Source organism: Papio anubis, chromosome 11 (genome assembly GCF_008728515.1).
Source record: "Papio anubis isolate 15944 chromosome 11, Panubis1.0, whole genome shotgun sequence".
Taxonomy (NCBI): Eukaryota; Metazoa; Chordata; class Mammalia; order Primates; family Cercopithecidae; genus Papio; species Papio anubis.
Genome location: NC_044986.1, coordinates 103,543,449 through 103,556,683, shown reverse-complemented (window position 1 = coordinate 103,556,683; position 13,235 = coordinate 103,543,449). Strand labels below are relative to the sequence as shown.

General features: G+C 44.3%; 1 protein-coding gene across 8 annotated transcripts in view; it reads right to left on the bottom strand.

Annotated features, from left to right (window-relative positions):
* Positions 1–13,235, bottom strand: part of PIP4K2A (phosphatidylinositol-5-phosphate 4-kinase type 2 alpha) — a 177,498-nt gene that overhangs the window by 7,869 nt on the left and 156,394 nt on the right. For 6 of the 8 annotated variants that reach the window (XM_003903459.3, XM_021943110.2, XM_021943112.2 and 3 more), the window contains one exon: positions 6,976–7,089. In XM_003903459.3, the coding sequence (XP_003903508.2) occupies positions 6,976–7,089 (114 nt within the window). Of the gene's footprint in view, positions 1–447; positions 757–4,293; positions 4,424–6,975; positions 7,090–13,235 lie in introns of those variants that run through there. The other 2 variants (XM_021943114.2, XR_002524201.2) reach the window with 2 other exon arrangements.

Sequence of the window (13,235 nt, the reverse complement as noted above, 5' to 3'; positions counted from 1 at the left end):
GTTCCCAGTGCCTGCAATTCTCCATCAGCCAGCATCCCGCTCAGCCCCGCAAACTGGCCAGAGCTCCCACTTTGCAGCCTTCCCACCAGGAATCCCCCGGGGCCAGCTACATCTTCCCCATTTGTTCCGAGCTCAGAAAATAGAAATTACACAAATCTTACACTCAAATATTTAAGCAAAGTGGGAGAAACCTGTTTGTTTAAAAAGAGAGGCAAACCCCTCGTGGAAACAGCATGGGGCTCCTGCGTTCAGCTTTCTGGGTCCCAGAGAGGAGAGGAAGCCACCGCTCATCCCCCTGGCCTTTCCCCAAACTCCCCCATTACAGTAAACATGAGAACCAACTTTCCACTTGCACTTCCCTCTGCCAGATTCCTTTCCAGCATCCTGCTCTAGAATCTCGGCAGCTGCCAGGCTGTGGGGAGAAATCTGCAGTGGTGGAAGGCTCACTTGAGTCCTCCACCAGCGCAGTGAAGCCAGCCAGGGAGCTGGGTCTCGGGTACAGCTCCGCTGTATATGGGCCTGTGGATTGGAAGAGAACTGGGCACTCCAGGGTATAGAGACAGGTGACAAGATCCAAGGCAGGGGGCAGGCTCTCCGTGTGAGACAGCAGCCAGACTCAGCAGCTGGACGAGAGTGCAAGGATTCAAATCCAAGGAGGGGTGAATTCGGGGCCCGTTCTGAGCCCGCACTCTCTGCTCTGTGTCAGCTACTTCTGGAGGCTGCCTGAAAGCAGCTTTCCCCTCTCCTTTCGCAACCCTAGGAGGAAGGTAATGAGTTAAAATCAGCTGGCATCAGAGGAGGCCCTCCACACGTGACTCGGCGCTGTGGGTCTCTGGACGGTTAGGCGGTCAGCAGCAGCACGCCTGGCACTGCTGTGATCATGGAACCCGCTTCCCCGTCCCTGTCAGAATGCCCTGTGGGCCTGGGGTTTCAGAAGCCTATTTGGAAAATACTGCAGTGTAAGTACCCAGTCTTCTCCAACGCTTGAGGGGTGTGTGTGTGGGGGCACTGATGGTGGGCCCACTTCTCCCTGCCCTGTTGTTCCAAGGCCTCTGGGCTCCTGGAGGACTAGGCCAGGGTCTCCTTCGCCACCTCCGCTGCCCCTCCTAAGCCTAGCATGGTGCCTGGCTCTGCTCCCTGGATCTATGGCTTCCCTGGCCTCCCTCCCTACACCTGGAAGCCTCTCTGAAGCCAGGCCAGGCCTTGCTCAGCTTGAGCAGTGACAGGGAAGAGGCCCCCCCTCCTGCCCATCCCTGCTCCCTCTGGGTGCTTGGAAGGTCCCTGTGAAGTGGCAAAGGCTGACTGGTGCCTCAACCTCCCCTCCAGTCCTCTGCAAAGGGCACAAGTTTTCAAAATGTGAACCTAATCACATCCTGTTCTGCTTAAGACATTTCCATAGTGCCACGTTTCTCACGGGGCACAAACAAAAGTCACATGGTCCAGGAGGCCTGGATAGCTTGGCCCCATTCACATCTGGAGCCCACTTGAGCCCTGCTCTGCCCGCTTCCTGGGCTTCTTCCCTGTGGGCAGGTACTTCCTCCTGTGCCTTCAGGCCTAGCGGCAGGGCACCACACAGAGCAGCACAGCCCCGGAGTCTGGGTGTTTAGGGCACCGTACACTCCCTCCCCAGTGGCACATGGCCTCGTTGCACATTCATTTTGCTGGAGTATTTGAAAACTTCTCTCTTTCCCAAGCAAGGCAGCCTCTCAAAAGGGGCTCTAAAGTTTTGGCTTTCACTGCATTCCCGACTCCCAGCAGGCAGAGGGCTCAGGAAAGTATTCGGCACTTGTTGGACAAGAGAATAGGCTGCCTGCTACTTTATCCCTATCTGTCCCCCCAGCTCTCCCTAATTGTCCCCAACCTGCTTCCACCAGGAAATAACTACTAAAGGCAAATACAAACAACAAAGCAACAACAGAAAACCTTTCTGAGGCTGCATGAGGCAACATCTCTCGGAAGGAAGCGCAAGGCGACCATTTAATACGCTTCCCTTAACGGGAAGGTCTACGGGCTGACCTTCAAGTGTGTTTTAGTTACAGAAGTCGGGGCTGTCTGCGATTAATTTGCCAAAGGGCAGGGAGGGAAGGGGACAACTGGGATTTACCAGCCGCACTCACCATGGTGAGCCTTCAGGGCTCAGCCTCCCCGGCACCCCATCTGGGCTCCTCGCCACACTGGGCAGCCCAGAGTAATTGTCCTGGGCCTCAGGCCTGTGGTCAGACTGCTTATTCTCATCTTCCAGTGAGGAAGAAATAAAGGTGCAGTCAACTCCTAGCACAACCCAAAAACCATCAGTGATGAAAACTGTATCTTTAGGTAAGAAGCTGTTCTAAGGCACCCAAGAAGACTGAGGAAATTGCAGTCGCAATGGGTATTGTACATGTTTTCTTTTTGTTTAAGAGATGGGATCTTGCTCTGTTGCCCAGGCTGGAGTACAGTGGTGTGATCACAGATCACTGTAGCCTTGAACTCCTGGGCTCAAGGGATCCTCCCGCCTCAGCCTCCTCAGGAGCTGGATTACAGAGGTGCACCACCATGCCCAGTTAATTTTGTGTGTGTGTGTGTGGAGACAGGATCTTGCTATGTCGTCCAGGATGGTCTGAACACCTGGCCTCAAGTGATTCCCCTGCCTTGGCCTTCCAAAGTGCTGGGATTATTATTCATGTTTTCAAATCTCTGAGACTGAGGTGGAAATGGGAAAAACCAAGTATGGCTCAGTGGTGAAAAGGACAGGCCATGCTGACAAGGGAGGCCCATTCAAGAAGCAAAGAGCAAGTCCGATTCGGCCTCTCGCTAGCTCCACGCTTGACGAGTTTGCCTCCTGGATCTTCAGTCATTCTGACTTTAAAATGGGACAGTGCCACTCACCTCACAGGGGGTGGGGAAGAATTAAGATAATGAAGCTGAGAGAAAGAATATGGTGCCTTGCACAAAATAACGGAAGCTGTGATTTATAACTGTCAATGTTGTTTTGATTATGGTAGAAGTCTTCTTAATATCAAGATTTCAAATTTAAACAGGTTTCAGTTTGTGAACCAGGGGGAAAAAGAACCATATGGAAAAGTCCGTTAATTCATGAGCTCTGATCTTCACATCTTAAATTTCTTTTTGAGACAGGGTCTGGTTCTGTCACCCAGGCTGGAGTGCAGTGGTGTGATCATGGCTCACTGAAGCCTCAAACTCTTGGACTCAAGGGATCCTCCTGCTTCAGCTTCCCTAGTAGCTAGGACCACAAGCATGAACCACCATATCTGGCTAATTTTTACAACTGTTTGTAGACATGGGGTCTCCACAAAAAGCCTGTTGCCCAGGCTGGTCTCAAACTCCTGGGCTGAATCGATCCTCCTGCCTCAGCCTCCCAAAGTGCTGGGATTACAGGCATGAGCGACCACACCTGGCCTCAAATTTTATTTTAAATCTGATCTGAGGTACAGTGAATGAAGTGTGGCAATAAATCCGAGATTTTTGTTAGAGAAAACTGTGGGCTGGAAGCTTGCGGATGGAAAGAGAAGACAGAAAGGGAGTGTGGGCTTCACTGTGGGGTCAGCTTCCGGCTCACTGCAAGAACACAATATATTTGTTCTTTATTTTTTAAGAACATAACATTTCAAAGTGTGAAGATTTTTCAGTCTTTAGGTCCCCTGCTTTTCTTCCTTTCCAGCTTCTCACAAACCACCTGCTAGACCTCAGATCTGCCTCTTTTTTCCCTCCAGAATATCCCTTCTCATCTAATTCCTTAATAATTGATTCCTTGCTGTGACAAATCTTTGAGCTAGAATCTTCCTCAAGATCTTTGCGAGTCTAAGATTATCCTCACAATGGTTTCCAGTTGATTTATTTATACTAACACACTGTGTTCTACCACATCACCATCTCCCAACATATCTGTGAAGTAGAATTAAAATGCCAGTCAACCCTGTTTAACAGTTGTATCTTACCACTTGTTAAAATTATAATAATACTCCTTTGGAGCAATTATCAGAAAACAAAGCCTCCACTGTGCTCTCACGAGTATTTTTAACTTGTGTTTATGTCAAAGTAGTTAAGTACTGTGCCTTCTGAGGGCCTGATGCCCCAGTCTGAATTTAGAAGCTTTGTGCCTTTCAGCAAATTACATACCGTCTCTGGGCTCGGCTTTCTCATTCATCAAACTAGGGTAGGGGCAGGACCACTGTCAAGGGGCTGTTTTGAGAATGACAAGTGACACTGACTGCATGGGAAGGACTTGGGCTTGATGTGCTCCATAAATGGTGCCGCCCATCCCACTACTCCCACCACCCTATCCCCTCTTACCTATCTCCATGGATGGGGGGCTATAAACCTCGGACAGCTGAAGTGCCCTGTGATGGGTACTCCTGGATGCCACAGAGGGACAGCAGTTTTGCATCATGTGAGTCAATGAGAGGAGAGACCAGGGTTGATTCTTGAGGGCCGTGATCAGAGTTGACAAAACACAAGGCAGAAGGAAAAAGTGCTTGTCACTCCTCATACACCAATTTGTGTGTGTGTACGCATGCGCGCAAAGACTCACCTGTGTTTAGTTACGTGCAAAGCTATGTGGATGCAAGTACCCAGCATGGCACAGGAATAGAACGGGCTTCAATGATAGAAAAACAGCAACTAGAATCTCATATGAAAACTAGTTTTCCTAAAATCTAGATTTTTTTGAGCTGTAATACACTCAGATCTCCTATTGAGGCATTAAGGAAAAACAGTAACAACAACAACAAAACTGTAATGAAACTCCAGCGGGTCAGTTAGCTAAATTGGAAAGCATGGAACTGAAGAAAAAAGGAAACTCAATTAAATTCTAGCCTCATTATCAAGATCAGATGTCAAGCTACTTCACCATAATTACCTGCTTAAAAATTTAATGATGGTTCTGCATTAATTTCAAAACTAAAGGCATTTATCAGCTATTGAGAATATTTTTAAATGAAAGAATGTTTTATACCTGCCTCCATTTCAATGAAACAGCTAAGTGCTTGAGCCATGTATGGGATTAGGCTATGAGTCCTCTAATCAATGGTATTATTAGAGACAACAAAAGAGCTAAGAGGATCCTTCTGTAATTCAACTATAAATTTAAACTGCTTGAGTTACATTATTTCTGGAGTCTAAATATCATAGTAATATACTGCCAACGGAAAAAAAAAATTTTTGATAGGTCACAGATAAGCCTAATGGCTACTTACCATAATCGCTAAAACAATATTCTTGTCAGTATCAAAGATTTGCTGATTAATCAATAAAAACCCAAAAGAGTATATTTACTAAGGACACTTATCAGTTGGATCAAACAGATCCCAAAGCAAGGGGGAAATGCTTAACTAATACATTTTATTAATAACCACTGACAACTGAGGAAAACAAAACATTCCTTAATGAAAGACTGGAGAAAAATGTTACAAGAGAAAACCAAACACTTGTATCTCTGTTTGAAGTAGATGCTTATAGGCTAAGCACAGTGGCTCATGCCTGTAATCCCAGCACTTTGGGAGGCTGAGGTGAGAGGATTGCTTGAGGCCAGGAGTTCAAGACCAGCCTGCGCAACATAGCGAGACCCTGTTTCTACCAAAAAAAAAAAAAATTCAAAAATTAGCCAGGCACTGTGGTGCACGCCTGGAGTCCCAGTTACTATGGCGGCTGAGGTGGGAGGATTGCCTGAGCTGGGAGTTCAAGGCTGCAGTGAGCTATGCTCATGCCACTGCACTCTAGCCTGGCCAACACAGCAAGACCTTGTCTCTAAAAACAATGGCAACAAAAAAGTAGATGCTTATACCCTTCACAAATAACGAACATATAGGTTCTAATCCAAGTGTGTATACCATAAAGGTTAAAATAATGTAAAAAAATTTATTAAACTTATTTATGGTCTAAAAATATTAAGTATTAATAACTTAGTCTGAGTTTCTTGTAATAAAAAGAACTGTTAGGAGAGTAAAAAGAAATTATACTGCTTCTGCCTTCATGGGAAATACAAATGTATGACAGTCATTCTCTTTGGCTTTAGTCATTTTCTTTCTTTTCTTTTTTTTTTTTGTTTAATGACATGAAGAAGACAATCTTCCCACAAAGCCTCTAAGTAGCAGCCCTGTACTGGTGTGCCGGGAAGTGTACATAAATGAAAGAAAGCAACAGCTAAGAAAACCTTAGATTAGTAGCTGCCTAAATTCTAATTCCCACTGCATTGTTTTGTAACTCAACGAAGTCCAAGAAAATAATCTTTTTCCCTGGATTTATTTATAAAAGACTTAAATGAGCAAATCCAATGGAAAAGCTGCAATGCCTTTATCATACACTAAATGACAGGAAAAGGTACATTTTAAATGTTTAGAACAGTGTTTTAAAGCAAAACTCCATCATTATGGACTAAAGCCCCTTGGACACTGTTTTATGTCTCTCCACTGTCCCCTATGACCTACTGTCCCAAGCTGCCTCTGTGCTAGTCCCACGATGTGTAAGGGGCCTCACTGGGGCCTCATGACATGGTTCGTGGTGACTGGTGGAGATAAGAAAGCATTAAGTGATCCAGGCTATGTTTACCAGCACTGACATGTGTTTTAGAGGGGAAAGTGCCAAGACTCTAATAGTGACTGAACATTTGTTTTTGAGATGCTCTGCTGGTTGACACAGAGTCTAGTACTCCCCTGGCCCCTCCCAAACTGGCTGGTGTGGGCAGGTCAGTCTTCATGGGCCATTCCAATACAGAATACAGGGGCCTGGGGCCGGGGATTCCCAGCACATGACAGCAGGTGCTTGCTTGTGTTTGGTGCCTAAATGAGAGGGCTGCTGAACTGGCATGTGTTTGCTTTAAACCAGATCATGTAACACGAGACACTTTCGTGTCTGACTTTAGAGTATATAGGTTTTTGCCTTGATTGCAGATTTAAATAGATGGTTTAAAAAGCTCCTAAAAACCAACAGGGCTGATATTTATACAATTAGTATGGCCTCTACACTGACTGTTCTTACCTCAACATCCTTCTTTAGTTTTTCCAGGAAGACCTTCTTGTTGTTGTCATCAATATAAATCTTTTGGCCTTCATTAATGAAATCATTATCTTTCAGAGTTGGCAGTTCTTTGGCCTATGAGAAAAAGAATGACAAAGAAGCTTGAACAAAACCTAAAAAAACCACAAACACCTTCCAACCCTGGACATTGAGGTTTGCCCCGTTCACCACCACAGGGGTCTTACCCAAACAATAAAATAGGAGAAAGCTTGATTACCACCGGGGGGCGCCAGTGAGCTGCAACCTCTGGACACATTCCCCGGAGCAGTGGGGTGGGGGTCAGGCAGACTCCATATAATAAGGCTTTTTGTAACACATTTCATGTTTTTCAGAGGAACGAACCTGACTGCTTTCTTAGATTCACTTTCTTACAAGAAGTCTTCTAGGTATAGAATTTGTATTCTTGGAATATTTTCCCAGGAACAACTCCATCCCTCCTCCCACCTTTGGGTAGCCGTTGCTTGGCTCACATTACAAATAACATATCTTGTCTCAGAACAGCCCCATCCATAATCATATCTACTTTCTGCACCACGGAGAACATGTGGTCCGAGGTTAGCCATCTGCCCTTCCCAGCCTTCCTGTTCACCACTCCAAGAAGGAAATTCTCTTCTCATTTGGACAGTATCAAAGAAAAAAGGTCTTCTCTTAACATAAACGTATTAAGATGACAGTTCTACCTTTTACAAATGAACAAAAGGGTGAGCTAACAAGTAAACTGCACTTATACCAACCAACACAAAGCAATGGGCGACTATTAAAACATGGGTCATGAGCAGAAAACACTGTAGCTTGTATTGCAGCAAACAGAATATAGGCATATAGTTTCAAAACTGTGGATTATTCTATTTAACTTTGTACAACCTGCATTCAGTACGAGCTCCAAATCTCCCACCCCTTTCAGCTAACCATAGCTTGTTTATTTCAGCAGAAAGAATCCAATGTCATGCACTGCCTTTCCCTGTATGTTGATGAATCTGGAAGGGTCCTCTTTTCCGTAGGTGTGAACCAAATGAAAACAAAATAATCCAAGGAAACAACATGCTTTCCTTCCTGGCTCCGGCACTGTTCCTCCTCCCTCCTTATTCAGAACAACGAAAGAACGCTCCCTGGGTCAATCTCCTGAACCTTTCACATGCTCGAACTGCTCACTTCCCCTCTTATTTATAAAGTATAGACATGCATGTAAACATAGTCACACCTATTTACACCCACACATATGTAAATAAACTATGCATTTCTAAATGAGTCACTTTGGCTACTAACTTTGAGAAAGTTTTAACAGTTTTGCAACTTTGAATTAGATAAAACCACAATCTTTATAAGCCAAATAGAATTATCCTTACAAAGCAGGTACAGCAAGGCCCAGAAATGTCAAGATTAGATTCAATAAGCAGTTACTGAGTGAGTCAAGTACAAAGACACAAACATGAATGGCCACAATTTCTGCTGTAAAGGAGTTTGTAATCTCGTACGGGAGAATGATATGAAAGCAAGTAGGTAGAAAATAAAGCAGGATGTGTACGTGAGATGTAAAGATAAATACTAACATTCCGGGGGAGGATAATATAATTTCAAACACTTTTATGCTGAGCTGAGTCTTTTAAGACATGAAAACGCAATGCCATTCTTCACAAAATTTTACGATGCGCCTGCTAGACTAACCCCCTAAGTCTGTCATTAATAATTTTAAAATAAGGCAATACATGCACCCCTCACTCCCACAAACCTTGAATGTGAAGACTGCGCAATATTAAATGTTTGAGCTCATCACACTAGATTACAAGGTTTCTCTCCTATTAGAACTGTAAACATAATGAAGTTTCACCAAGAATGAAATGCAAGGTTCTGAGGTTTAACAAAACTCAGAGGGCAATGGGAAGACAAACACTGCCCAAAATAGAAAATTGCAAGCACGTTAGAAAAAGGGTTGAAGCCAGACCTACACACAAAAACAGGAGATGGAGAAGGATCGTAATTTTCCAAGCAGACACCTTGCGCATTTTTCTGTGTCATTATGTGTTGGCGATGGGAGGTGTGTGGGTGGGGGTGTTAAGGATTATCTGCCTCAATTCCACAACTCATTTTATATGTGTAAGAAAAGAAGGGTAGAGGGTGTTTTTTCTGGTTTTGTATAAATGTGAGAAATCTGAAGGCAGAGATGACAGACCCCAGACAAGGCAGTAAATTACACGCTGGATGTGTGTTTGTAACACAAGTCACATTAATGAAGATGAATGCCACTTCAGGTTCACCCCAGCAGAATTACCTCATGTGACAGGGAAAGTATAATCCTGCCTCATAAAACTCTGGACACCCTGTACTCTGTGACTAAGCTGACTTGTGAATTTCACAGGCACTAGGGACGTATTTAGATTGGATCAAGTTCAAAAAAGGGCACCCAGATTGGCTAAAAGACTTAAGGGCTTATTGAAAGGATCAAGAGGCAAAGGCGGGTCCCGGCAGGGCAGCTGCCAGCATGGAATCTAACACTAGTCTATAGATATCAACCTTCCAAATGCTTGCAGCAAGACAGAGTGCTCGGGGCATGAAGGTTTCGGGGTCATGAATCCTGAGGTTGCAATCCTGGTTCCACCCCTTGCTTGCCAGGGGCCAGGGGCCAGGTTCCCGGACCTCTCCAGCCTGTTTCCATAGATGCAGAAGGGGGAAAACACCGCCACTACCACTTGCAGCAGTCTTAGGTACCCTGCTTAGCACTTCGTGTGTGTCATTTTATTCACATCTGTCATCTACCTTTAGTCTTTGCAACAACCTTAACTATTATTCTTATTCACATTTTACATTCAAGGAAACTGAGATTATGTAATTTAGCTAAGGTCTCCCAGTTTGCGGAGTGATGAGCTGAGATGGGAACTTCAGCCATTCTGCTGAGGTAGAGTTGTGCTGAGAACTCAACCAGAAACCATGTGACAGATTCAAATAGTGAGTGGTGCTTGTAATCACCGTCACCACCCGCATCACCATCACTGTGGGCATGTAACAAAGCGCACGGATTTAAAATGGCTATTACAGGGTGAAAGGCTTTTTTTTTTTTTTAAAACAAAAGTTTAACCTGACTGTTTTTATTAAGAACAAGATAGGCTAGGCATGGCAGCTCGCACCTGCAATCTCAGCATGCTGGGAGTCTGAGACAGGAGGTTCACTGGAGTCCAGAAGTTCAAGACCAGTCTGGCTAACATAGTGAGACTCCATCTCTACAAAAAAGTAATGAAACATATGAGACAGGCATGGTGGCGTGTGCCTGTCATCCCAGCTACTTGGGAGGCTGAGGTAGGAGAATCGCCTGAGTCTGGGAGGTCAAGGTTGCAGAGAGCCATGATTGCGCCACTGCACTCCGGCCTGGGTGACATAGGAAGACTCTATCTCAAAAACAAAAACAACAACTACAAAAAGATAACAAAGGTTAAGTCACCTGACAATGATTCACTCTCAAGAAAATCTTACTGCTTAGCTTTTTAAAAGAAATTTCAATATATCCCTCTGATAATGAGCAGTGCTCATATTAGAAACATCTTTTTTTTAAAATGTGGAAAACTATACTATGATTTAATGAACTTAATAAACTCTTGGTGTAAAACTGCCTACAAAGATGACGTCTGCAGAGCAGCAGAAAATTAACTGTGGGCAGCGACAGCTTAATGTAGCAACAGATTCTACCCTTTGCTTTTAAACACTGGATTATTTGCACTTCGAGTTTTCCAAGCTTGTAGTCACTGGGTCTGGTTCTTTAATGAGTGTCTTTGATATCTTTTCTAGTTCAGTGCAGAAACAGCCAGAGGGTGGAGGAAGCCCCCAGGGTTAACTAAAGACAGCTCAGAAATGCTTCTTAGCTGTGGACTCTCCCAGGCCGGCTTCCAGCCAGCGGTCAGCAACCTTTCTGAAGTGGCGGCAGGCCGAGTCTTTATTTGTTCTGAATTCAGCCCTGGCCAGTTTTGTGGAGATCAGAGCCTCTAAGTAAGGCGGGGCGATTGCTGTACGACTCTCTGTACTTGCTGGGAGGGGTCGAGGGTATGGGAGGGAACTACTCTTCCCCACCCCATCCTCCTCCGTGTGTCCAGTCCTGAGCTGGGACTCCTGCCCGAGTAGGGGGCCCCAGAGCTGCCCCAAGGCCCTGGCCAGCTGAGGCCCCGTGAGTCAATACAGGCCAGCGCAGAGCCAGGCTAGCACAGGCAGGACTGTTTTCTCTCTTGCATGAGGTAATCTGCTGTGGTGGGTTGGATTCCAACTGGCATTCATCTCCGCTAATGTGATGTGTAAATGCACAAACACAGCCACAGGCATCAGCAGAGGGACACTGTTCCCCTGCAGCCTGGCTGTCCTGCTTCCCGTTCGGATAAAATGAGCCCTTCGTTGTCATGTGGGGTGATGCCCGACCCCAGGTCGATTTGGCATGGCTCAGGTTTCCATGTAGGAGAAAGAATGAAGCCCGTGGTTATGAGAACACACTGGATTCAGGCTGCCTGGGTTGTAGCTCTGCAACTCCAATTATTAGCTATGTGACTCTGGCAAGTTACCTAACCTCTCTGTGGTTTGGTTTTCCATCTTTAAAAGGGGATCTGCAAACATAGGGTTGTGAGGATTGCATGAGTTCACACATGTAAAAAGGCCAAAATGGTGCCTGCCACAGTGTGTTATACACAAACGTCGTTACATGCTAGTCACGTTCTCAAGTATGGCTTATGGATCTAGAAAAAGCTCATCGCTGATCAATCCAGAGCAAGATTTTTCTTTTAAAAACTATATTGGCATATTTAACATTTTAATACTAGCTGTGATGTTCTGGGCCACTTGCTTTATCTGCCCAAACCTCAGTTTCCTTAATTATATAACGCGAAATTAATAATACTGCACCTACGTAATAGGGTTAGTGTGTAAATCAAATGACACAAAGCACATAGTGCCTGGCAATAACAACTTGCTATGTTTGTTTCTTCTTTCCCAACTTTCTAATAAAATAGGGTCTTTAAACTTAGGATATCTTCTAGTTGACACCCGGATGATTAAAAAAAAACCAATTTATGATGTCAGTAATCTAAACCTGGGGTGTCCAATCTTTTGGCTTCCCTGGGCCACACTGGAAGAATCGTCTTGGGCCACACATAAAATCAATGAACACTAATGACAGCTGATGAGCCTAAAAAAAAAAAAAAATCACAAAAAAACTCATGTTTTAAGAAAGTTTACGGATTTGTATTGGGCCTCATTCAAAGCCGCCCTGGTCCCACGTAGCCCGTGAGCTGCAGGTTGGATAAGCTTGATTTAAACGATATTTAAAATTTCCTTGGTTTTTAGGTTTTATCTGCTAGTTACAAACATGTCACATGAATTATCTACATACTGCCTTCAAATTTGGAAGACACTTTCGTTACTGCGCACCGCAGACAAACATACCATACATGAGTGCAAGGTTAATATTTCATTTCACTACACAGGACACACGGGGAACACACAGGGTACATGAGACAGGATGCATCAAAGGTGACACGGCCCGAGGCTGACCTCCCTGCCTTGGTGGCTCTAGTTCCCTACTCTGCTTTGCAAACCTCAATTGTGAATTCTCCTGGCTAGAAAAACCTCTGTGATCACCTGCAAAAGCTATTCCTAGTAAGAAACCTCACTGAAAAGATCTTTTTTAAAACTGAAACCCAAATGAGAGTAAAATGATCCTATCTTACAATAAAAATTGGACTGGTTAAATTCCTGAAGAAATAATCTGCAATTGATGATATTTATTCAATATATGAAATAAGATGTAATGATTTTACATATCTGGCCAAAGACAGCAATTTGCTGACTTTTGTCTTACCTTAATTTTCCATGGGTTAGTTTTTCTCAGTGAGCACATTATAATAGTGGGTAATTTAGTGCATGTTCTTTTGCTGACCTAAAGCAAAAATCCACAAGCTGAAATCTTAGTAGCCAGAAAATATAACCAAAATACTAGGGAACAGTGAACTCACTCCTAGGGAGCAGTGAACTCACTGGGAACATTTAGCTTGCTATGAGTTGTAAAAAGAAAATTTATTATAAACATTTGTGTATATATAATACATTTATTACAGACATTTCTCCCTCATTTTGAAAAGTTTTTGGCTTTTAAAGCACAGTATCACAGGCCTCAGCAAGTCTACTGTAAGTCAACAGTAAGAAACACACTGTGTGATAATACAGGTCATGGTCAAAAATAGTTTGTGTGTCAT